At 37.2% G+C, this 25,464-nt stretch overlaps 1 protein-coding gene across 1 annotated transcript in view; it reads right to left on the reverse strand.

The window, feature by feature from the left end:
* SUPT3H (SPT3 homolog, SAGA and STAGA complex component) overlaps positions 1-25,464 on the reverse strand; it is a 252,076-nt gene that overhangs the window by 69,305 nt on the left and 157,307 nt on the right. The window contains exons 4-6 of the mRNA XM_088520123.1: positions 13,489-13,575; positions 12,230-12,320; positions 10,324-10,460 (exon numbers count right to left, since the gene is read on the reverse strand). Coding sequence (XP_088376249.1) covers positions 10,324-10,460; positions 12,230-12,320; positions 13,489-13,575 — 315 coding nt within the window. The remainder of the gene's footprint in view (positions 1-10,323; positions 10,461-12,229; positions 12,321-13,488; positions 13,576-25,464) is intronic.

Here is a 25,464-nt window from a genome sequence, read left to right on the forward strand (position 1 = left end):
GTATCATGATGCTTCAGCCTTTACCTGAACTCCTATGAATTAGTGTTATTATTTGATTATAAAATTCAACAGCTAAACATTTTGAATTTAACACTCTATGAAAAAGAAATGCTTGAGACAATATGAACATGTTCCTGCAGTACAATAGCAGGTAACTACCCTGGTTAATGTCCTATGCTTGGAAAGTTCCTCATGTGCTAATTTACATGGAAATTCAATAAAACTAAAGCTATAAGAACATGCATACTTTGCATTTATCATCACAATGGCGTTCTCATTCTTACTCTTGGTACTAAAATTATATTTATAGCAAAAATCTGATATAGGATCATGTCTTAGAAATACCATAGTATTACGTCACAGGTGTAGTCCCAACAGAGTGTGCTTTTAAACCCAAAATGCTAGTATATCTAACATATTTTTATTAAATAAGAAGTAATGCTTTTACCATCAGATTGTCTTTACTGTCCTTCACTTTAGGCAACAAATCACCTGGATTTCCTGAGGATATCTAAACTGTAGTGTGATTGTAGATAGGAAGGAACCACATTTCTCATAGTTCTAACCAACTGAATTGGTGGGAACCAATGGAACCAAAAAATGCAACTCTAAAGGGGGAAAATTAAAGCAAGTCTTGTGCTGTGTTAGCTTTCAAAATGGAATTGATTTAAAGGAGGAGGATGATCTACAGCTAGTGACTGACTTCAAGTGTATCAAGTAATTCTAGATTTTTCCTTAGGTTAGCCTGTGACAAGTATTCATAAAATCCCATCTAAAATCAAGCACATATGACAGGCATTATGGATCAGAAACTAGGAAAAAAAAAAAAAGCTTCACTTCTGAGGAGTAAGATTGCACTAGTCCTGGCTAATCCTTTAGACAGAAAGAAAAAGATGTAAAAGAAGGAGGTCTAGGGCTCGTAAGGACAGTCAGAGCAATTCTCCGCTTAGCACAGTGTCCAAGAGCAGCCAGTCCTGGAGGCTGCTGGAAGAACATAAATACAAGATAAGCTTTCAATAATTCTTCCCCTGATTAGTCCTACAGCAGCTGGTGATCTATGGGTCAAGCACTTCATTAGCCAAATGCAGTGTGCTCAATAACCTTGAATAGATTTTTTCCCTTCTTGGAGTTCTGCAGTTCAATAGATCTGAGCTCATTTTAGCTATATTTAGCTGGAATGCAGGCTAAAAAAGACTTCCATCACTCCTCCATATTGTCCTTAAACTACATACTGTGAAGGGGCTATTCTGGAACATAATTTGCTTGCTATGTTCTCAGAGGGTAAATGACAATTTAATAGGAAAGGGCTTTTAGTAATTATGAAGAAGGTATTAGCAGGTTTGCACATTAACATGATTAAAATAAAGTCTGAGTTCCTGGCTAGAGATAGTCTAACACCACGAAAGGCACCACGTTTCCCTTAACAAATCCACAGGAGGACAGCAGAAAAGAAGATTGTTGATAATATATTGGTGTTGTCCAGAAACAGAAGGAAAAATGAACCTTCAGATAAATTACAACTGATATATCTTAGTCTGGGGGACGTATCAGTCTTTTCTAGATGCAGTAGGAAGTTCTTTCCCTAAAATTCATTCTGAACATTCTTATGTATCTGTTAAATCCAGCATGACTCTCAGACCCCTCTTCTCTTCTGTGTTCATTGAAACAAAACTAAACAACTAACAAACATCAAAATTCCTTCTATTTCGTGCTATAGTGAACCTTCCTCTCTCACTCTCATTTGTGAAAAGAGCTTAGTTTCTTCTAGGGAAGCCTTTTTTGTGATAGGGATCTTTAAAGGGAAGGAGACAAGAAATTCAGGAGTGGGCAATGGAGCTTGGCCAAAGTTATCCACTGCCCCACTAATGTCAAGAGACTGACTAACCAGGAGGGTCTTGCAAGGAGCTCCCAGGCAGAAGAGAGAATTGTGTCCCGGTGAGCTTGCTCTCCTGAGTCTGTCTCTCACTTCACAACAGTGATAGAAAATCTCATCTTTGAAATGTGTAAGAACTAGGAATGTCCTCCACATCCTTCAGATTTTCATTCCTGCTATAATTCAAAAGACTTTTCTATGAGATTTTGTCAACTCAGTGCAAAAAAAGACCTTGACAATGGATTTATGCTAGTGAGGACACTTCTTTCAGGAAAGCTAGAGATGAAGAAGAAAAAAAATCAGACTCCATATGGGCTTGGTGAACATCACACCCTAAGAAATAAACTGTTGTTATTTTGATTGCAATTTCAATAATCTGCTACTGAGCAGGCTGGCACAGGAGCTGTGTTACACTTCAGTATCATCACTTGTTCACAGTTGTCCTTCATTTACACGTACAGTAACTATCTGTGTTGTAAATACGAATGTATGGTAACCAGTATTTAAGATTTCATTTAAACATTGATTTCCATCATGACTAATGCCATCTATAATTCACCCCATGGTATCTGAGCAACAACCACGATGAACAAAGGTTCAAAAGCTCACATAAAAACACAAGTACTAAAATACACTCAAAGAAGGAAGTGTTTTTAGTCTTAAATTTGGCTCCTAACCAAATGCTCTGTAGAAACACTGCTTATATATATATGTATATTCACATATATATGTATAGATACAAGTAATATATTTAAAGTCTCCACCAAAAAGTTAATGTAAAATGCAGTCATTTTGTTGTCAAAAACAACAACAACAAAACAGTGGTCCAGAATCTTCCTTTTCCTTTGAAAAAGTGAAAAATGAAAAGAATACTCAAAGAACTAAAAGACAGAAAAGCAAACACCATCTTGTCCTCCCAGCAAAACCACCTAAATTTGCAGTATGAGCAACATTCACCAATATACTCCAAAAACAACATTAATTTACAAGGACTGAGGACCCAAACAAGTACTACACTTCATGTAACCATGGGAATCAACCCCAATGCAAGAAAGCCCTAATAATCTTAGACCTGTAGCAGTGTAAAAGTCTATTAATATCATTGGCTACAACGAGAAACATTTTCCACTTGATAGTTTTTTTTCCAATTCCACTGAGCATGATTAGTATTTACAGATATATAGATAATGAAAAAGTTTTCTGCTTATTTTCTGTTTACTTTTAACCATTCAACTGCTGACCTACCAAAATAGTGATTTTCCCAGATTCCCAAACACTCCCAAGCTGTGTAGAATCAGAGAAACCATTAATACCAATAGGCTTATTTTCATGCTTAAAAATGCCTTGATGTCCAGACAGCTAACTCACAGTTCAGATGCTGCTGGTTTTGCTATCCTTGTACTCATGTGAAGTACTAAAGTGGCCTGATACGGAGAAATTAATTCCTCTGCACTTGGATATTGGAAAAAAATGCTTACAGAATAAATTTTTTTTTTCCTGATTAACATCCTATTTACACCCCTTTTAAAATTTTATATTTGTGCACATAGAAAGAACTCCACAGTATAGAGGTAGTTGGTGTTGACCTTGGAACTCTTTGGTCATACCATATTGGACAGGAACTTCCCCACTCCTGTTGAGCACACTGCTTAGTTTTTAGTGAATTCAAGACACGACATCTTCCTAGCCTAGACCCATAAGATGATACCAGTCTACCCTGAAAGCTTAATTCTTTAGGCCACACAGGAATGTGTCACAAGACACAATCTGTTTAAAGGTATGGTTTGCCCTTCTCTGTCCCATCACTGTGACCTTAGCCTATTTTGGATAATGTTGGGGAAAGAATAATAAAAAAAAACATTTTCTACACCTTTTTTCAAAACTTAAGGTCCCTGGGCCTAGCCTGCTACCATTTGTTGATTTTTCATGAGGGCTGATTCATGGTCATCCAGCTGGTCCAAATTCTCTCAACAGCCCCTTATGAAGTCAGACCACATTTAGCTACCAACTCATCACAGATGGCTTCCATTTTCATGACACTTAAAGTAAATAAGAGGCCTTTACACCCTTGGACACCATTATTTTCCAAGATTTCTGCTGTCAGCCTGCTTCTCTTCAGGGTAAGATCCAAATAAATTGTAATAATTACAGTATCTACCTAAACACTATGTAAGAACACTGGGTTCATTAAGTAAGAGTTGTTCATTCCATGCTTTCAATGAAGCCAAAGGCTTTGTGGAAAACAGTTATATGTAGTTAAAAAGAGTATTACATGTAAATGCATATTCACAATGATAAATTAAGATAATTCTGACAATCTTAATACTAGAATTTCCAAACTTTTGAGTGCCTAAATTTGAAACTTCAATATAATTTTATTCTACAAGGCTTCTGTATGTATGTACAGAATCAACTAGGCTTCAAAAAGTAGGTTGAAAACTGCTCAGAAATTCCATCGTGGTATATCACAGTGATAGTTATTTGAGCTGTCAGTAGCCTGTAATGCTCTTAGAACTTGAGTTACTTGTGTAAATGATATAAAGAGTAGCAAGTTGCAAATGTATATGTGGACCAGCACAAAACAAATGGATGGTAGATCATATTTTTAAAGAGAGCAGAAAAAGAACCAAGTGAATTGGATTATTCATATGTAATCGGCAGGCATATCTACTACTCCTTTTTACTAGTTCTCAAAAAATACAAACTTTTTCCAGATCTCTTCCAAAACCTCTTGTTTTAATTTTTCACCCTCCACTCTCCACATCTGGCCTTGATACAAGTGGAATGGTCAGCATAGAAAAAATCCCTACAAAAACGAATACATCCAGTGGAGTTTAAGGAGCTGGGTAGCTCACTAAAAAGCTTTAAGAAACATTTGGTCAGATGGACTTCCCTATCTGTGCACACTGGGTCTGTACGGACAATAGGGGGAGATTGGATACTTAGCTCACATGCAGACGCCTGAACTCAAACATCTTCATCTGGAGCTGAATCTTACCCAAAGATGAAATTACAAAGAATTACAAACTTGGATTCCAAAAATTAGTGACTTACTAGATTTAGGCACAATATCATGAAATAATAAAAGTCACTCCTCAACTAAATGCCAAGATTCCTTCCCAAAACATAGCTTCTATCAAGAACAATCTGAAATATCAGTAAAATAAGTTGAAAATATCCTTTTAAAAGGAATAGAATAATTTAGAACTGAACCATTCTGGATTTCAGTTTACCATAACAACGTGTGTATCAAAAAAGAAGGCATGCTCTGAGAAATCATGTCCTCATGCTTAGTAATATAAAACTTCATAGTTTGTCTTCCGGCATGCAGTTTCCATTAAGTATGTGTTGTCTGTACTACAGCACTAAGCTTTCCATATGGGCTTTAAATCAAATTCCGTCTTGTTATTGATACACCCTGTATGAACAGATATCCCCTAAAGAGTAATGACCCCTCCTAGCACTTACACTGGCATAATTTTCATCAGTGAAATGAGAACAGTAGTAGTAAAAGGCCTCAGAGCTCTTTTGAAAGAACTGCTTATTTTCTTTGTACATCTTTTCTGAATTATGACGATGGATTTGAGTACTTCCACTCCATCTTTCGTACACTCCCTGAATATAAGAGCCCATAGGCTTTTTGAATGATACCGTCTAATTTTAGTTTTCTAAATTAAAAAATGCCAGGGCAGGGCAGAGCCACCTGTGTCTGTGCTACTGCCCTCTGAGCCTCCGAACAGAAGCTAAATGACATGTTAACAACATCAAGGATCACTTTCCAGGGCCAAGGAATCTTTGCTGTCATTGGTTTACTACTATCAACACATACTAAATGTCTAATATCTTCTTTATTTCCTTAATTGAAACTGTGTACGATCCCTTGTATCCCAAAATAGGTGGGATAGGGGTGGGCGGGGATGATTGCATCCAAAGTGCTTGAAAAGTAGTCTAGGAGATTGGCTAACATATCACTTTTAATTTTGTCTGTGTAAAGAATTAAATGAGATTAATTTAATCTCATGTAAGTAAAGGATATATTCCAAATACACCTACACTTTATTGTACTATATTGTATTTTGTACTTAGCTCTTTACTCAGTGAGATTTGTTTAGTTCACAGGAGAATTTACAATTAACAGAATATGCTGATAAGAAGCGTTGGAAAAATTACACCCACAGTGAACTTCTACAAACAGTAATATCTAGCTGTAATCTTCAAATACCTAACACATAATTCATGGGACAATATGCATTAAAGAGTCACAAACTCCAGCTGATCTCTTTCTAAATGTAGTTTTAACTTTTTTTTTTTTTTTGGATGGCATATAGCCTACTTTTAAGGTACTGTAATCTGCTATTGCAGTTATTTTCCCTCCACTGTTTATTCAGACCTGCAGTGTACTATGAAGGCATTATGGCTGCTGCTGCAACTGAATTATTGCCCATAACAGTTGAGTGTTGGAAATATATCCCTAAACAGGCAGGCAGAGTGACAGACACACAGTGTTCCTGTTAATACTAAGGGGACAAAACCTGAACTAGAGCATTCACGGCGCGATGCTCAAAGCACTCCTGGTATGTCTGTTCGGGTGCCTGACAAGGAGGCTTTTTCCTGAGGTGGGGGGAGATATCAGCACTTTTAAAACAAGGGATAAAAAATGGACATTTACAGAATGAAATGAAATAGGAGTATGAAATGAGGCTGTCACTAGTTTGGCTTTTTTTTCCATCAAAACAGTTGACTACTTTGCAACTGTTCATTGATAGTATTGAGGTTGTTACTATGAGTCCTCTGCTCATAATGCAGGGATAGCACAATCATATATTGTGAAATCACAGAATCACAGAATGGTTAAGGTTGGAAGGGACCTCTAGAGATCATCTAGTCCAACACATCCATCATCTAGTCCCCTGCACAAGCAGGGACACCTAGAGCACGTGGCACTGGGTGGCATCTAGGCGGGTTTGGAAGATCTCCAGAGAAGGAGACTCCATAGCCTCTCTAGGCAGCCTGTCCCAGGGCTCTGTCACCCTCACAGGAAAGAAGTTCTTCCTCACATGGAGATCGAACTTCCTGTGTTTCAACTTGCATCCACTACCCCTCGTCCTGTCACCGGCCACCATCGAGAAGAGCCTGGTCCCATCCTCAGGTGTAGAATCACCCCTCAGGTACTTGAACATTTTGATCAAATCTCCTCTCAGCCTTCTCTTCTCCAGACTAAACAGGCCCAGCTCGCTTAGTCTTTCCTCATACAACAGATGCTCCAGTCCCTTAATCATTTTTGTGGCTCTCCGCTGGACCCTCTCTAGAAGCTCCACATCCTTCTTGTACTGGGGAGCCCAGAACTGCACCCAATACTCCAGGCGCAGCCCCACCAGAGCTGAGCAGAGGGGCAGGACCCCCTTTCTCGACCTGCTGGCAACGCTCCTCCTGATGCCAGGATCCCATTGGCCTTCTTGCCATGAGGGCACATTGCTGCCTCATGGTTACCTTGTTGTCAGCCAGGCCTCCCAAATTCCTCCCCGCAGAGCTGCTTTCCAGCAGGTCAAGCCCTAACCTGTACTGGTACCTGGGGTTATTCCTCCTCAGGTGTAGGACTCTTCACTTGTCCTTGTTGAACCTCATGAGGTTCCTCTCTGCCCAACTCTCCATTCTGTCTAGGTCCCTCTGAATGGCAGCACAGCCCTCTGGAGCCTCAGCCACTCCACCCAGCTTTGTATCATATGCAAACTTGCTCAGGGTGTACTCTGTGCCCTCGTCCAAGTCATTGATGAACAAGCTGAAGAGCACCGGGCCCATTCCCCTTCCCAAGGGAAGGTGACCCTTGTGGGACGCCACTGGCCACAGGCCTCCAACTAGATTCGGCCCCATTTATCACCATCCTCTGGGCTCTGCCATTCAGCCAGTCCTCAATCCACTTCACTGTCTGCTCGTCCAGTCCACAAAAAAAAGTAATGTGGATTTTGTTCTTAATTTCTGCCATGTATTTTCAAATTATTTGATTTTCATTTGTACATCGTGGATTATTATTATTCATATAATCCTTTCACATCAAATTAAAACCACAGATACAGTCACTAACCTTCAAGGAAGTCAATGACCTTTCTATATAATGTGACAGTCTCAGTGGATGCTTTTCAACCAAAACTGAAGGACTGCTTGCTCTCCTCTCCTAGTGCTTTAAAGTGACTTGAGCTTTCCTAGCTCCTCAGTGACACAAATATGGCAAAGACCTCACAGAAGAGCAAGCATCCTCATTAAGTTTAGCTCTAATTTTACGAAATGTTCTAAAAGAAATGAGTATAAACAGTATTTACCTTTTGTATTACAAGGGAAACCATACTGCTAAACAATCATGTTCTATTTAGCCTATAATGACCTCAGAAATACATGTTTATCATCTGCTCTGGACAACATAGTATGATTTTGGCCCAGGGCAAAGTGGAACTCAAATAATTTGGAGTTGTCCAAACCAGAATAACCACACATTTATGAGTTAACTGATACCTAAAAGGAACATTACCTTTAGATAACAGTTTATGATTTAAGTATACAAATTCCTTAAGGAACATTGTCAGAATTTTTAAGTGTCTACTGGATTTCCACCAACATTTAGCCTCGATTAAACATAACCTACTGCACTAAGAAAACATGATACACTAGATCTCATACTAGATCCACTACAATCTCCCTTTAAGATTGGATCACATTTCTTACTATTATTGATTCCCTTCTACCCATCTCAAAGTGACAAAGAGAACAAGCAAAAAAAGCAGAGCCAAAAATATCTTAAACCTTCGGAGTAGGACATCACATGCTATGCTGCTTGTTTTGTCATATAAAAACTATTAAGAAAGAAAATCCATAGTACAGACTTCATATATTTCAGGAAGATTATTTAGATTATTCTAAAACAAGTAGATTTTGATTCTTTTTTAGCATGGGAATAGGTCAAGAGTTCACAAAATTGAATGTAAGTAAGTAGAGCAAAAGATAGAAAAGATTAGACACAGTATTTTTAAAAACACCTATCTTAGAGTCTAGTAACAAAAAAAAATGCTGTAAGATGTAAAGTAAGTATATGATTATGTGGGTATATTCCCTGCCAGATAAACAGAAAGTTAGATGTGCCCTTCTCTGGAACCGTGACCTTCACACTTCTAGCAACTTTTATAGTTTTTTCACGCTAAAAAAATTATACTAAATGACAGAAGAAAGAATAACTTAAAGCCAAGTATATAGGAGATCGAGATCCATTGTGCTAATCCACAGTGCTAATATTTATTTTTATCCACAAAAGCTCCAGGGGTATGCTTGTATTCATGTGAAATATAAAGTTTACATAAAAGAATAAATAAGCATAAAAGAAAAGAAAAGCAACCATCCAGTTCCAAAAAACAAATAGTGACTAGCAATGACTCTGCTAGGACACTACATCTTAGCTGAGGAGCAATGGGACTCATTCCTAAACACATTCTTAAAGAGGGAGTATTCTTGATTAGTTTTTGAACAATTTTAATAGCAAGGAAGAAGGTGACATAAGACGGTCAATATCAGTACTGAAACGGGTCTGCAGAAAAGAAAAAATGAGGCTATATTTAAGGCAGGATGAAAGTCTGTTTTCCTCTTCTTTTTTTTCTTTTTTCTTTTTTTTTTTTTTTTGAAATCCTGGAAGTAAAATGAGTACCAAATAAGCAAATATTAAACAGATGAGTGTTACTGAATTCAAGAGCCACCTTATCATACCAGAGCACCCACGTCCTAGCACTGAAAGGGTATGGAAAGAGACGACACAGGGATCGTAAGATCTATATGGCAGACTGGCTGTGACATAGGGTCGTGTGCTGATATTGCTAAGCCTTAGTGAGCTAATGTTGGCATGGAAAGCGTACTGCTTCCACAGACTTTCCTGACAGCATAACTATATTGTTTCTGATCCCAACCTTGTTTTTCAAGAGTGATACTATGCATTCTGTTATGTAGACATGCCTTTCATGTGTATATATATACAGATCAAAAAATAGGCCTCAAAAAAAGGAGGAAGAGTGTATTTTGAAGCATGTGGGCACACAGTATTTTGCATTTTATCTCTAAGCAGTGTTACATTAATAGAGACATCAGTTTTCCTCTAGGTCAGATTTGCTAACGAGGAATAACCAAAAAGAAAGTTTGTGGAAATATGTGTTCATGTTTTTAAATCTGTTTTCTACAGGAAGGAAATATAGACATGACAGACAGACCCATAACTACCCTTTCATAATCTTCCTTCTCAGCATGCCTGCCTAGAGACATCTGAGAGAATTAAAAAAATATGAAAATAATCATCTGGGCAAAAGGAAAAAATTATATAACACTGATCTAATATGCAGCAAGAAAAAAGCACCAGGCCAGCATGCTGTATGTACACATGTCTCTGCTGGACCTAGTTATCAGTGAAAGAAAGGAATTACCTCCATCCGCTCTTGTTTAACATCATCAATCTCATCATCTTCAAACATGGCTAGGAGCTCCCCAGTCTGGTCAATGGAGTTGAGAAAGTCTTGAGCAAGTTTCTGACGTTTGTTGGTGTTGTTACTGTTGAACTTGTCTAGGAAAGAACAAACCAAAAATAACAAAATGAAGTTATTTGGCTATGCCAGGTACGAACCAACTCTGAAAAGGGGGAGTTGTCTCGAAAGGAAGTTGCTTTGCAGGAAAGTTCTCAGTATCCTCCTTGGACAGGTTGTGACACAACTGAGGTGAAGCCACCACTGGGCTGCAGCAGTGATCTAGTCTAAAGACACCAACCTCTAGGCAATGGAGGCTGCATCAGGTTACACCACATCAGTACTGGGACAAGAGGTTTGGGACACCCGTGGTGGGAAGCCCAGGAATATCAAGAAAGTCCAGTTATAATTTTGTCTAGTGCACATATATTCTTGTTTTTCACTGACGGATCCATAGTGGATAGAGTCGCAGAACAAAATTATCTTTCTTGTTTGTAAAAAAGAAACCAAAAAAGTATTCAGAGTAATATAATATGCAGGAAACACACTTTCCCAAGAGCATAAGCAATATCTGAGCACCCCAATTACCTACAACGTAAAGCCTAAAGCACACAAATCTTGAGACGCAAATCCACTGCTCTTTCTGATCACAGGTGAGGGGGGATCGCTTGGCCAATGTCTAAAGAAGTCTGATAAGATGCTCTCTGTTTTTCCAAGGACAAAAATAGCTTTAAAGATACTGAAGTGCCCCCCCCTAAAAAAAAAAAGGTTTAAATTGCCAAAATACGTTCTTCAATTAACAGATGAATTGTGCTTAGTAAACATTTTGTGCGTGTATAAATGAAAAGCGTTTATGTGTTTTAAGTAGTGACATGGACTTAAGCCTTAAGGAAATACACTTGCCAGGTATTCCGCCAGACAGCTTGGATGAAACAACGTGCTTCCAAGTATTGTGAAAATAAAACGCCGCGGGCAAATTAAATCTCTAATGAGTTGACAAAATCTTATTGACAGATTCAGTAAGTTAAAGCAATAAATGCACAGTTTAAATAACATTAATATGGCAGTCAGTGGTCCCAAAGACACAGAATTCACTGTAAGGGGAAAAAAAAATGTTTTGAAACTCCAAGAAATGAAGTAAATTAAAAATACAAAAAGTAGTATATGTAGATTGCAATGTACTGCTATAAAGATATGGTGACATTTATATTTGTTATGACAGAGTTTCAGCTTTTTGTAAATGAGATAATAATTCGTTATTGGTATAAATCACCCAATCTTTGCTGCAACTATATGTATTTATACTAGCAATTAATGACAGAGATTAAATATTTTTTATAATTCAAAGAGCTTTGGCATTTAAATGTATTTCCTGCAAAATCTGCAATTTGCTTATGGAATGGGGAAACAAAAATGCTTCCTGTTCTTTAAAGGACAGATTCAAAGTATGAAGTGTTGCAAGCCCAAATAACATATTAATATTAAATAACTTTAGATTATGGGTGTTTTTTTTTGCAAAAGATGTGAAAACTCTTTGATAATAATTTCACAAGAACCTCCCACTTGCACACAGTTGCTGTCACATTTAAATTAAACATACTGAAATCAATTAGGCTTTTAATCAGCACTAATTTCTTATTTCAACAAAATTCTGACATAAAACAGTCTCACTTATCATCTGGAAGGTAGAATGAAATACTTTATTTTGAAATAAATCAAACTGAAAAGCAGAGATTTAAAGCAGAATTACCATCAAGTCAGTATTTTGGTGTCTACAACTATAGATGAGCCATACATAATTTTCACTAAGCTGTTCAGGGCCTTTAAAAAACATCAGACCTCCCCCAATAACACTGTTATGTTTTTTTACCTTCAATGAGGTCATCTTCTTCTATGCCCTTGACAATTTTAGATTTGTAGTCTCGAAAAAACATGTATTTAAGTAGCCTCCTAAGCTTCTTCTAAGAGAGAAAAATGCATTTATATTAATATATGTATAGCTAATTAATTAGACTATAACACAGAAACACAGAAATTTATAACACAATATTCAGTAAATATATTTTTACAATATTCAGAATTCCTTATTCCATGAAACGTCCATCCATGGATAGTTCATCAAGGTCAGCAGCAATTCCACATAAAAATTATTTATTTGGGCTTCTTGCTACTTTGGTTGCCAACCAAGAGACTGTAATGAGTTTGACTTTCAGAAAGCAGAAAATCAAAAATTCAGGCTTCCTTCCTTTGGGCACTCCAAACCCACAACTTACTAATAATTCAAACCTGTAAATGCAGACTTCCATGATCTCTGGCATCAATTTTAAACACTTCTTTCAATATAGCCTTACTGATCTCATCAGTAAAAGCCACTACAACAGTTTTTCACGTTAGAGTTGTTTCAATTTGATATGTTTTGGTCATTTGATTTCACCTATCACATGGTGAAATAAAAGGAAGAGGAAAAGAAAAAAAAATGGAGTCAAAGAAAAAAGAATAAAAAAGGAAAATAAATATTGCTGATAAAAACAGCCAACAAGTATTTTTGAATAATTTCAAAATTTGAAGAAATTGGCTTTTAGATTATCAGGGAAAATTCTGATTTAGTTATTGAGCTGCTCTACCTTTTATTCAGAGAAAGCAAGAGCACCCCTAAATCTGAACATTTTAGTACAAGACGACAATTATAAAAGAAAAAGAAAGAAAAAAGATCTATTGACAGCCTAAACGAGGAAAATCTAATAGTCACATTGTAATCTGCAGCCTGCATAAGAAGGAGGTTCACAATGCCTGTTTTTCATATTTAGGAAAACCTTATAATGGATAAGGATCCATATGTATATTATTATTATTAAGAATTTACTTTCACCTCTAAGGCACATCATCCATCTTAAAGCTAGTGAAAAAAAAATGGTTACTGAAATTGATGAAGAAAATGAGAATTGATTACAATACCATGTAATTACTGTACTGGCACAATATAATGCTATCACAATTAGCAAAAGCTCTTCATGATTATGGCTTTCTTTGCTATAAGCTAAGCAAACACATTCAATGATAATAAGCCTCATTAATAATACGATACAATACTAACGATAATAATACCTCATTAGGTAAAATACAACATACCTTATCTTTGCGCATTAAAAACAGGAGATCTTCAGCAGAGATGACCCGAGCTCCTCTCATCTGAGAAACATCAGCTGCTTGCTGCAACTAAAATAAATGCAAAAATTAGGATGGTGACCTAAAAATATATTCGCTGTTTTTTTTAATATGGATTCAGATAATATTCTCCATGGTAGCATATGGCAAAATCTATCCCCTTAAAAACACAAGCTGGGACTCTCCAACGTGTCACTAACTCTGCTCATGTTAGCCAAAAAGCGAGCAATAATTTCACAAAAAGCCTGAAACATTTTTCAAAAATCTCAAGTAAAAGCTTTTTTTTTTTTTTTTGCTTATATTTAAAATGAACATTTCTACACTGCTCTTTTTCCTCCCTACTCTGTGTTAGCCTTGAAAATGAACTTAAAATTCTCTCAGGCAAATCTCTCAGCAAGGTAAAAATGCCGAATTCTTTCCATACCATTTTATCTGCAACTGTGGACGGTGAGCTGATCGCTCTCCACATTTTCTAGAATAACAAATATTAATTTTAAAGAGCTTACTTAAGTATTTTTGGAAAGAAATTCCACCTTATTTGACTTATCGTTACTAGAAACTATGTCCACATGAAGACTTTGTTAGGCACATTTGTATTTTATTTGAAAGAAAAGCGATTCGTAGGAAACACCAGCTCTATTAATAGAGCAACTGAAAAAAGAAACACGGACTGAGCAGACCAGGTCACCTCGATATGAAGGAGAAAGGGAGAACTGAGGGATGCCACTGGATGCACTGGAGGTGGCCAAGGAAGAGACGGCCTCTCCATGCTCACAACAGCGCGAATGCCAGGGCCTCTGGAGGCCCAAAGCGCCTCCAGTTCTGTTGTAAAGAACAAAAACCTCTGTTCTGAGGGACTGAGTGAATCAGTTTGTAATTCAGCTCCCTTTAGGTCTTAGGAGAATTAGGCTGGTTGCACAAGACCAGGCAGTGCAAGCCCAGACCCCAGCCTTGCCCTGACTGATGCTCAGCGAGCCGCAGGGCTAGCCACGACCAAGCCAACGTGTGGGGTGGTCTATGTGACTCCCTCCTTTGACTGTGTCACGGTGACTTTTGCCACATTGTGGTGTGAAGTTGGTGAGCTGAAAGGTTGTTTTCCACTGTGGAACACACCTTTTCCTCCGAAGTCAAAATCACTATCCAAAAGGTGAGATTTAATCCTAATTTGCCCTTACCCTTGCTGTTCTCTGATGGATGCACTGCATGGGAGCACAGCACATAAGTTCTAAAAAAGTGAGATGTCTTAAAAAAAAGTTTTGCTATTAAACCTCATACACACCTGTAACACGATCAATGAGCAGAAATTGAATTTATTTTCAAATATCTCCATATTCTTCTTTCAGAAAGGCATTAATGCACCTGAAAATAATTTAAAGAAATCCTATCCGTCCGGCTCACACTAGCAATGGTTTCACTCAGTATCACTGGCTGAATAAGTATATTATTAATCTGAGCTCCCATGCTGCTATGCCTTGAAATAGGCCTATTCAGAAGTTAAAAAGATCAACAAAAACAGTAGCTGTTTCTAATATCCAAAGGGGGTGGGATGTGGGGAGACTGTGGGGGGAAGATTTTCATCTTGGCAAGTGTTCAGTGGGCAAAAGATGCAGTCTATAAATCATAATACTGGACTGCATTAATTTTTTTTTCTACACTAATCACATGCATACAAAACCTTAACTGTATGCGGGGCGTGCAACACAAAATGCAGCCCGTGAGCTTTGGGGTCTCTGCTGCGAACGTCCATGGCCCTTATAGTCACTGGGACTGGAGTTTGCAGCAATTCAGGAGTCCCCATAATCAAATCCTCCTTGACGCTGACTTGAAAAATATACTGATGTGAAAAATGATCACCGCGTTTTTCTGGCACGAGCCAAAACTGGTTCTTATTGCGATGCATTTGAGGGTGTACAAGGTACTTATATTTCAAATGTAAAATATAAGGAGCTGGATAAAAATAAATTTACCGGGAACGAGCTAATATGCATCTCTGGTGTAAATCCAGTGCAGCTAATGGATTTGTGCCAAGGTTGACTTCTGCCCTAGGAAGTTTATAAGTGTTACAAAAAAGGACCTTGCCATGGTGATAACACAGCACAGTTTTTTCAAATACCATATAAAGCAACAGCAGAAGTATCCAGCAGGATCATACATTCTAGCTCACATATATAGGGCCACAACTATGAGCACACAAATTTTCTTGCCGTGAAATTTGGGCATTTTCATTTCTGTGTGCAGTTGAAGACCTGATTTTTCTAAATGAACAACTCTTGACATTGTCATGTAAAGAAAGTGTGCAAGTTACTTACAAGACTTGCTCAGTTAAGTAAGGGAGATGGAGGCTAGGAGGCCAAGTTCATGTCCCACTTGCTTCTAAGTAAATCCAGAATAACAGAGTTTACTTTAGTGGAGTTATTCTGGGCTAAAAACAAGATTAAAATCTGGAAAAAAAATATTCTTAGCTGCTACCCAAACAATGAAAACTTTATTCGCATTTTGCCTTGAATTTTGCATCTATTTTATTTTAAGTAATGAACCCACAGTATTTAATTTCTTTGGCTTAAAGAGAGCAAAATAGGAAAATAATTACTTCCTGCACAGTTATAAAATATGGATTATTTATTCAAACAGACCATAATGAGTTCTGCATTGGTACACACATATTTACCTGGGAAACCAGGCCATGCTCAGGTAAATATGTATCCAAGCAATTAAAGAAAAATTACATCCCACACAGCCTAGGCTGGGGGGGAAGATATATTTATAGTTTTAACGCACACATAATTGACTCATTCAAACCACAACATGAGCGCTCCACTATAATTAGCATTATAGCCAACTGTCTTGTTTGACTGTCCCAGAGCTACCGTTAATACGTAAAATGCTTCAATTCCTTAATTTCATGGATTTTTAGCTCCTTGGCAGCAGCTCTGCTGCCAGGAACTGCAGCTAATGTCTGTGATTTTAAGGACTACGATGACTTTTCACACCTGATGCTACAATAGCACTTATGGAAAGGCAAAAGAAGAGATATAGCAATAATTTCTCACAATTTCTCTTCAAGCCTTGGTCATACTGGGTATCAGTTATTGAATTTGTGCCCCAACATGCTCTTTTTTTTTCCCCCCAGAATTTGAAATTATTTGGATTATTTAGCCTGTACTAGAAGGCATTTTATTATGGATAATCTCAAAGAACAGCAAGTTATCAAAGTTTCTTAGCTTCTTTAAGATAAAAACAGCCAAAATTTCCCACTATCAGAAAACTATATTTGAGACCTCAGAGTCTGAATATATTTTTTATTGCAACTAAATTATGAACCCCTAAAAGTGACGTTTTAATAACGGAAGTGTTGAAATGACTTTAACTATAGGAGCGCAAATAGCTCTGTTAATAATTATGAGTTTATGAAAAATAAGTGTATTTTACAATTTTTCACATTACAAAGAAGGTAGTATATACAGTAACTATATTCTAAAGTCTAAGAAGAAATGGCTGGGGAATAATATTTTAAAATATAATCACTGGTTTAATGACTTTATGAAGTTAACTTTCTTGGCAGGATGAACTGAACTATGTTAACAGTCACCTTACGGCTATTTTCTTTTTGCAACTTCTGCAAATTATAGATTTGTTGAAAGGAGCATTCATTCTGCAATGACAGCAGCACAGTTACTTCAATGGTACTGTCTGCTTCCTTTTCTTTTCCTTTCTTTCTTTCTTTCTTTCTTTCTTTCTTTCTTTCTTTCTTTCTTTCTTTCTTTCTTTCTTTCTTTCTTTCTTTCTTTCTTTCTTTCTTTCTTTCTTTTTCTTTCTTTCTTTCTCTCTCTCTCTCTCTCTTTCTTTCTCTTTCTTTCTTTCTTTCTTTCTTTCTTTCTTTCTTTCTTTCTTTTTCTTTCTTTCTTTCTTTCTTTCTTTCTTTCTTTCTTTCTTTCTTTCTTTCTTTCTTTCTTTCTTTTTCTTTCTTTCTTTCTCTCTCTCTCTCTTTCTTTCTCTTTCTTTCTTTTTCTTTCTTTCTTTCTTTCTTTCTTTCTTTCTTTCTTTCTTTCTTTCTTTCTTTCTTTCTTTCTTTCTCTCTCTCTCTCTCTTTCTTTCTCTCTCTCCCTCCCTTTCTTTCTTTCTTTCTTTCTTTCTTTCTTTCTTTCTTTCTTTCTTTCTTTCTTTCTTTCTTTCTTTCTTTCTTTCTTTCTTTCTTTCTTTCTTTCTTTCTTTCTTTCTTTCTTTCTTTCTCTCTCTCTCTCTCTCTCTCTCTCTTTCTTTCTCTCTCTCCCTCTCTTTCTTTCTTTCTTTCTTTTCTTTCTTTCTTTCTTCCATAATTATTTTTTCTCCCACTACCTCCAAAGTCAACAATCACCGATACTTCCTCAACAAAAATGTCTCGATGGACAAGTAGTCAAAAAGCTGGAAAACAAGCATGCAATATTGTGACATAATCACTCCAATTAAACTGTAGAGCAGAGCTCAATGGGTAATATTTGCATGCCTTTAGGTTGCTGAGAGCCAAGAATAATGCTTCAAGAGCTACGATTCTGTTTTTATTATAGAGGAAAATTAGATCATGGTTCACCTGGTTTTTTGGCAAAAGGAGGAAACAGGAAGGTTGTTTTGTTACTAAGTATGCATTAAGATTTACCAATTTCTAATCTTTTCTATTTCAAAAGTATGCATCTAAAAAAATACACCATAGAATACTCTGAATTTAGAGGTGGTGTCATAAATCCACTCTGAGATGAATGCCAGAGAAGAAAACCCTCAACATCCCATATGGAGGCTTTAGTAGAGCATTATTATTATTATTATTATTTTTGTACAACATCGATGATTGAATTTCATTACCTAGAGATCATGAGAAAAAAGAAAACGTCACCTCAAATGCTATGGCCGTTCAGGTCTTAGTGCTCACTGAGAACCTGCTTCCAACTACGTCCCTTGCTCTGTTTGTTTCTTACTAAAAATTTACTCTTTAACATCTGAAAACAGATCAACCACTTCCTTCTGCCTTCTAGCAGATGGCAACAACTCTGGGCTCCTACAATTCAGGCAGACCTACAAGCTCCAACTTGGGTAAGGAGACTCTGCAGCCAGTTACTAATATCTGCAGATGAATCCTCTCCAGCAGTAGATGGATTTTGTTTCCTTGGAAGGGACAGAGAGAACATCTACAGGTCCAATAGGGAGCAGTGGCTTTGGCATCTGGGGCAAGCAGTCAGAATCAGAAAACAAAATTGGACTAACAGTGAAGGCAACCCTTCCCTTGTCGGCTTTCAAACTGGAATTGTGTAAAAAGGAAGAAAATATATTTGATTACAACACTTAATTGAGTATTTGAGAGGTGTAATGTTTCTTCATTCTACTGACTCTTCTTCATTCTACTTCAGGCAACAGAAGACCGGACATGCATATGTGGTGTGAAAACAGCAGGAGCAGAGCACCCTGAAACATGTTTCAGCCAATGTTCCTCATGTTTCAAGCAAGACCCTTATAAACACATATATATTCCAAAAAAGGAGCCTGTAACAACATTTATAGCCTTTGGGAAATTCCATGGAATTGGTCTGTGCAACAGAAGAGGTGTGCAGGAGCTCCTGGAGCAACCTGTAGGTTTAGTGGCTTCCACCCTGTGGGACATTGCAGCAGTTTGAAGGGGAAGGTGTTCATCAAAAGGCTGATGGGATAAAGTGGAAAATTGCCAGTTTTTAAGTTAAAGCATATACACTTTTTCATTCAAAGGGATGCAGAAATGCAACAGAATAGGCTAGACTGTACTTGACCATCCAAGGCACCATCAGTCTGTACTTACACACCAAATCTGGGAGTATGTGTTGCAATCGAGTAGATTCCCAGGTATTTAATGATACACTGGGTTGTTCTGCCACAGGTGCAGCAACTTCATAGATCCTCAAGTTTACCACGCTCCCTCTGGAGCAGAGCTCTGCCATTTGGCATGTCAAGCACCCCCTATTTAAGTATTTCCATCCAAGTTATAGAAGAAGATGTTGAAATATATGGGCCTTGGTAACATATTTTTAAGGCCTACTTTCCTAGGTTCTTCTGATCGTAAAGGTTTGCATCTATTAGTAACTTTATTTTTTTAATTCAATTGAATTAAATAATAAATTTCCAAATAAACAGTGAAATCAATACTGCTACTTTTCAGAAGTTAAACTTTAAATTAAAGTCTGTTTTTTCAATGTATTTTTCCACAAATAATACAAATTTCACAAATACAGCTCCTCACATTAGATCTTGCTGTTATATTTCCTATCATATAGGGGGAAGAATTTAATACAGGTATGAACAATATCTGTATTTCAATGTAAACTTCAGGCAAGTTTTTTTCTCTAGTTTTCCTTCTTTCAATTCTAATTCCAAAATCAGCATTTGGGGCTAGCATTTTATACTCATAATTCTTCTTCTCCCCGTAAAAACAAAGGAGCCTATTGCACACTTGAAATTTTGAGATGGTGACAATAACCAAATCAAGTGAAGCCAGTAAAACTATAGCAGTAAAACTATACAGCTTTTAAGCACAGAAAAAGATTCAGACTGAGCTCAGCTTCAACATGGTTCCTTATGGGCTACAGAGACCTTGAGAATTCAGGACTTTGGATAAAGCTGAGGGTTGCCACTGCTGATGCTTTTTCCAGCTGCTAATGAAGACAATATAGGCAAGAAAACCAGCAAACTTAGAAACATTTACTTTATTTTTTATTATTACAGGGCAGAAAAAATAAGCTTGCAAAATACATAAGTGGGAGTGATGCAGCCTCCTTCTCCTGAGTGGGCTAAAAAGTTTTGCAAAGTAAGAACTTTGCAGGTTTCAAGGATTCAGAGATCAGTGAAAAACTGAAAAATTCTCAGGGCCAAAAGAACCTCAAACTTTGAAAGAAAGCATTTTTGCATTTCCCTAGGAGCTGACTGTGGAGGCCGAGGACATTCACAGCACCGACCACGTCTGCATACTGTGAGAAATGCTGCGATCCCAGTGAAAATCAGTGGCAGCAAATTTCCCTGTATCTGAACTAAGTGGTGTGCTCTGGAGAAAATTACATTAAAACATACTGCATTTGGATTCAAACTTTCCTAATTAATTGCTTTATTTTTTATAGCAGTATCACTGCACTTACTCCAAGCTACACACATCACTTCCATCTAGGGGATCTCCCAATATCTTTTTGGTACTATAGCACATTTTTTTAAAAAAAAAAGAATGTGAAATCTTTTCAGCAATAAATGCATCCACCCTTCCTTGAGGAAAACAAAACAAAAACGTAGTTAAAATTTACTCTCCTGTAGATCTGCAGAGATTATTTTCTAACAGTCTGTTAACTCAGATTTATTTCCTCTCTACCACTTATTTCTATTTCTTTCCTTTCTTCACTGCTCCTGTGGCATGCAAGCCAGCAGAGGTTTACATTATACCACAGCTTCCTGCCCTTTGGTTTCAAATCCCAGCACAAACCACCATTCAGGATTATTGTTCCACAGCTGCTAATTCTGCACGTAGGAAAAGCCCGTTCTCCACTCATGGAGACACTGTCCCATATAAACGGGCTTCTCGCCCTCATCGTTGCAGAAAGCAGCATTTTTTTCAATCCAGCACCCTGGCAATGCTCACCTGGGAAAATACTCATAGCCTTGCACGAGTTGCACCAGGACCCGAAATAAATTCTTTCCCCTGTTACGGCAAATTGGAGTTGGGTTTTCTGCTTGTCACAGGGAAAATAAGACTTATATTCACCTATTCTAAGCACAGAGATGAAGTGATGAAGTGACATTGCTCTTTCTGCTTGTTTGTCCTCTCCTTTGCTTTGGTGTTTCCACCAAGTGGGACCTTCTGAGCTTGAGCAACTGCTCCACCTAAACGTGGAGAGCTCAGATGACACAGCGAGACATGTGAAACATGGAAGTGCCTACTGGGTTAAATGGTTTGGAGGTAGAGAAACCACCCTGCTGCCCAGTGTACATGTTGCAGAATGAGAGGCTACCAGCTGGATGAAACACCCCCTAAAAAAGAGAAAAATATCAAGGGATGGCAAAGCCACTGCATTTTAATGCCTTTTTCAACAATAATGTCTGCAGTAGGTATTATGACCCTATGAAAAGTCACCATCTGCTCTGTAAACCTTAATTTTGTGAAAATCATTACTGGGTATAATCTGAAAGTACAGATGAGAAATAGGATGTTTCATGGCACTTATATCAGGAAATCTCTCTTCAGTCCATTTCAAAATAGCTTCAAAATGTAGAGCAGCTTTTTTTCAAGAATCTTCTAATCCAAGATAAAATTTGGCAAGAATTTGGAAGAAAAAGAGGGAAATTTGCAAATACAACTATCCCAATGCCAGGTAGATGGGAGAAAGTCCTGTGTTTTGTATGTGCATGCCTCTGTGTTGATTTGCTGTCTCTCTTTTTTTTTTTTTTTTCTAAGTTATATGAATGATCAATCTAAGAGTTTCAGCAAATATGCGGTAAATTGTATAGATGATATCATGAATATCACATATTTTCTCTTGGGAGGATGAACGAATGACATGAGAGAAGAGAACTGTGTTGCAGGAAGAAAAGAAAGAAATATGAGGCATCTCAAAAGTGAAATCTGAACAACAGATATTTATGCCTGAAAAAATGGACCTGACTTCCTAACTCTTATTTAATGTTCATTCTTTAATTAACATTTATTTCCCAAGGACACAAGTTGGGGAAGGCTGTTTCACATTACTTTAGCACCAAGAGAAAGAATCACTTTCAAGCCATGAAAAGGCTGAGGGAAAAAAATAAACATGCCTTCTGAATATAATTTCCTCTTTATTGCTACTGCACAGTTATGAAATGAAATCTATTATTTAATTAAATTGGATCAAGCAACAGGAAGAGAAGGGAGTGTTTGAGTCACAGCATCTCTGTAAGAATAAATTACTATGCTTCCTCTTGGTTAAAGACAGTTTTAATGCATGGACTGGAACTGCCTGAATGGTTAAAAGCTACTACTGGGAGGTATAAAGGCCTTCTAGCTAACAACAACAACGAAACCTTCTAAAATGCACATTATTAACAGAAATATTGTTTATAATAGCAAAAAAAAATACCACGCTTTGCAATGTTTCTGTCAGAACATATTTTCAATAGCTCGACAACTTTTTTATTTACTCAGATTTTCTCCAGAATTTGAAGATAGTATACAATAACTTCTGGGCTTGCTTTGTTTTCTTTCTTTCATGCTTTGCATTGAAAACTTTTAGATATCTATTATTATATCTATATCTATTATGAAAATTCCAAAATTTATCTGCTCTTATAACTAGAATTTTATTAGCCATAAGGAATTTCCTGTAGCTATGCTTGAGCAATGTTTACTAGATCTTTCAAATTGAATGCAACTGTTGAAAAAGTTAAAGTATTTTACTTCTTAAGTATGTTCTTGGCATAAAAAAATAGGAGAGCTTTAAACTTTAATGAAAAGATAAACTGAATTCTAAAATGTCGGATTAGATACTCTGGCAATGGGTATAGACTCCACAACTGAGTTATGAGCAGGCAAATGCTGTGATCTTGTATGTAATTTAAATTCACATTGACTTCTGTGGAGCTGCTCTGAAATAACTTACTTGGAAATACTTTCTTTCTCAGATGCAGAATACACCAGGTTGCGATGGCTTTTCATATATAATTAGATACTCACAGAACAATGAAAAGTGTCTTTATAGTTGTTCAAGGAAGGCCTGTGCTAAGTCCAAGGGCAGGATGGGGAAAAGCATTTCTTTAAAAAAAATCTATCCAGGAGGCAAAGCAGGCGGACCTCACAGGTCCATCAGAGATTGGAAATAACCTCTTAAAACTGAAGTACAGATGACATGAAGGCTGTGGATAACCCATCCTTTTGATGAAGGATGCAAAGAGGTTTTGATGCGGATAAAGTAAACACGATAGAAGGAAAAAAAAAAAGGGCTGCTTTGCAGAAATTTTCTGGATTAAGGATTTTCAAGGTGTCCTCTGAGGATTGCATTTGGTCCATGGTCTACAGGGTCCTCTAAACTTCAAAAATGATCTGTGACAGGTCAGAACTGCTCTATTTTTCTGTTTTTAAAAAGGCCTGAATTGAATATAAAATTGTTGGAGGCTAGCAAAAATGAATAAGAGTCACTATATCTACCGAACATAGGAAAACTGAATGCAAGAAAATACGCCAAGGATCTTGCTACATGGCGTTATTTATTTTTCTCTTGAAACCCAAATTATTGGCTATGGTCAGATCCTTTGGGGACATTTGGACTGATTCAGTGAAAAGTTTTATACAGAACCTAGCAATGTCAGTGTTACAAATAAAACTTGCACAGTCTCAAAATTACTATGAACTGGAAAGGTTTTGGCAGACAAGTCCAGCATCCACCCAACAACTATTAACTGAATGAGCAAGAAGTCCCATCTAATCAAGGGAATGAAAGATTCATGCCCAGAGACAGAAGTATTTGATCTGCTGCAAACACCTCTGGAAATGGGCAACAGGATCAAGCCTTGGACATAAATCCAATAGCAGAAGACAGACTGTGTCCCCTTCTCCAAGGAGATCTCTGCTGTGGGAATTTGGCTGTACAATCCTGTAATCAAATATAGCTCCAAGGAAATTGCTCATCTGTTCAGCTACTAATAGAGGCATCTGAGCACCCTGGTTTGACCCTGGACCCCGTTAGAATCAGTCAGCTTCAGATCACTCAGCTCCTACATCCAAGACTGTGGTCACAGATTTCTTCCCAAGGAAACCTTGGCATCGCTGTGGGAACAAGCATTTTAAAAGGTCTGCAATGGACACATGATTGGCACAGGGCACTCTACCTATTGCATTATCCTCCATAGCATTATGCAAACTGCAAGTTGGAAATGGGGAAAATTGTCTCAAACTTTTCTACTGCTAAGTTGGAATTGATGAAATACTAACAAAAAAAAAATCAAAAAAGCATCAAAACGTGCATGGAAAAGTACTTGTTAGAAGAAATGAGCAATGAAGTGCACCCATTTCTATTATGTATTTACAGGAAAGGGAACTAAAATATCAGTCACAAAATGAACAGCACGCTTAATGAACAAGACTGAAAATAAGTGTGAACAAAATTAATGCAGATACTATAAAGGTAAAACTATATATTTAAAAAAAAATGTTCTCAAAATAACCAAATGCATTTCTACCCCCTGTGAGAATGCATATGCCAACTCCTTAAAAGCAAGGAAAGAGGATGCTGAAGAAATGTGAAGGAAAGCATTTTAGCTACACTAAGAGGAGAGGTTGTATCTTGAAGATAACTGCAGAAATAATTTGCCAGGATCTTAAAAAAAAGTGAGATGTTGAACACAGTTTCATCAAAACCCTGGGGAATATTTCAGGGGGATTGAGGACACTTTTCAAAAGACGTAAGGAAACAGTGATCCAAAAACTATCACAGAGGATGAAGAAAAGGTGCAAAGGTGGGCAAGATTTAAGAAAGAGCACATTTAATCATTGAACAGGGCCAGAAACTAGCCGATAGGATTACTAAGAATAATAAATAAATCATTCTCTTTTAACATAGAGAACTCCTTTTTCAGATTGCTTTTAAGGTTGATTTCTTTATTGTGAAACAGAGAGGTTACCTAAGCCAATTTTACATTTTGCTGATAAAACCAAGATCTGGTCAACAGCCACAATACAAAGAGGTAAAATGAGGAACGTGGGCAAAGGCAGGATTACGAGAAACCCTCCTTCGTTTGCTTCCCGCACCACCAGTTAGCAACAGTCCTCCACTACTAACGAGTCTTCTTTAATGCAATAGGAAACATACAAAATAAAGCAGCACTATAAACAAAAGTCTTCAGAGATTTTGGTAGCTAAACTGCTCTGTGCTCCCAAACCAAAGCTATAAATAAGTCTCAGTGCCTAAAGCTGCGAAATGGGGAGGTGATTTAGCA

The sequence above is a fragment of the Tinamus guttatus genome, unplaced genomic scaffold (assembly GCF_059628265.1).
Source record: "Tinamus guttatus ecotype Peru unplaced genomic scaffold, ASM5962826v1 Tinamus_guttatus_pri_ptg000080l, whole genome shotgun sequence".
Taxonomy (NCBI): domain Eukaryota; kingdom Metazoa; phylum Chordata; class Aves; order Tinamiformes; family Tinamidae; genus Tinamus; species Tinamus guttatus.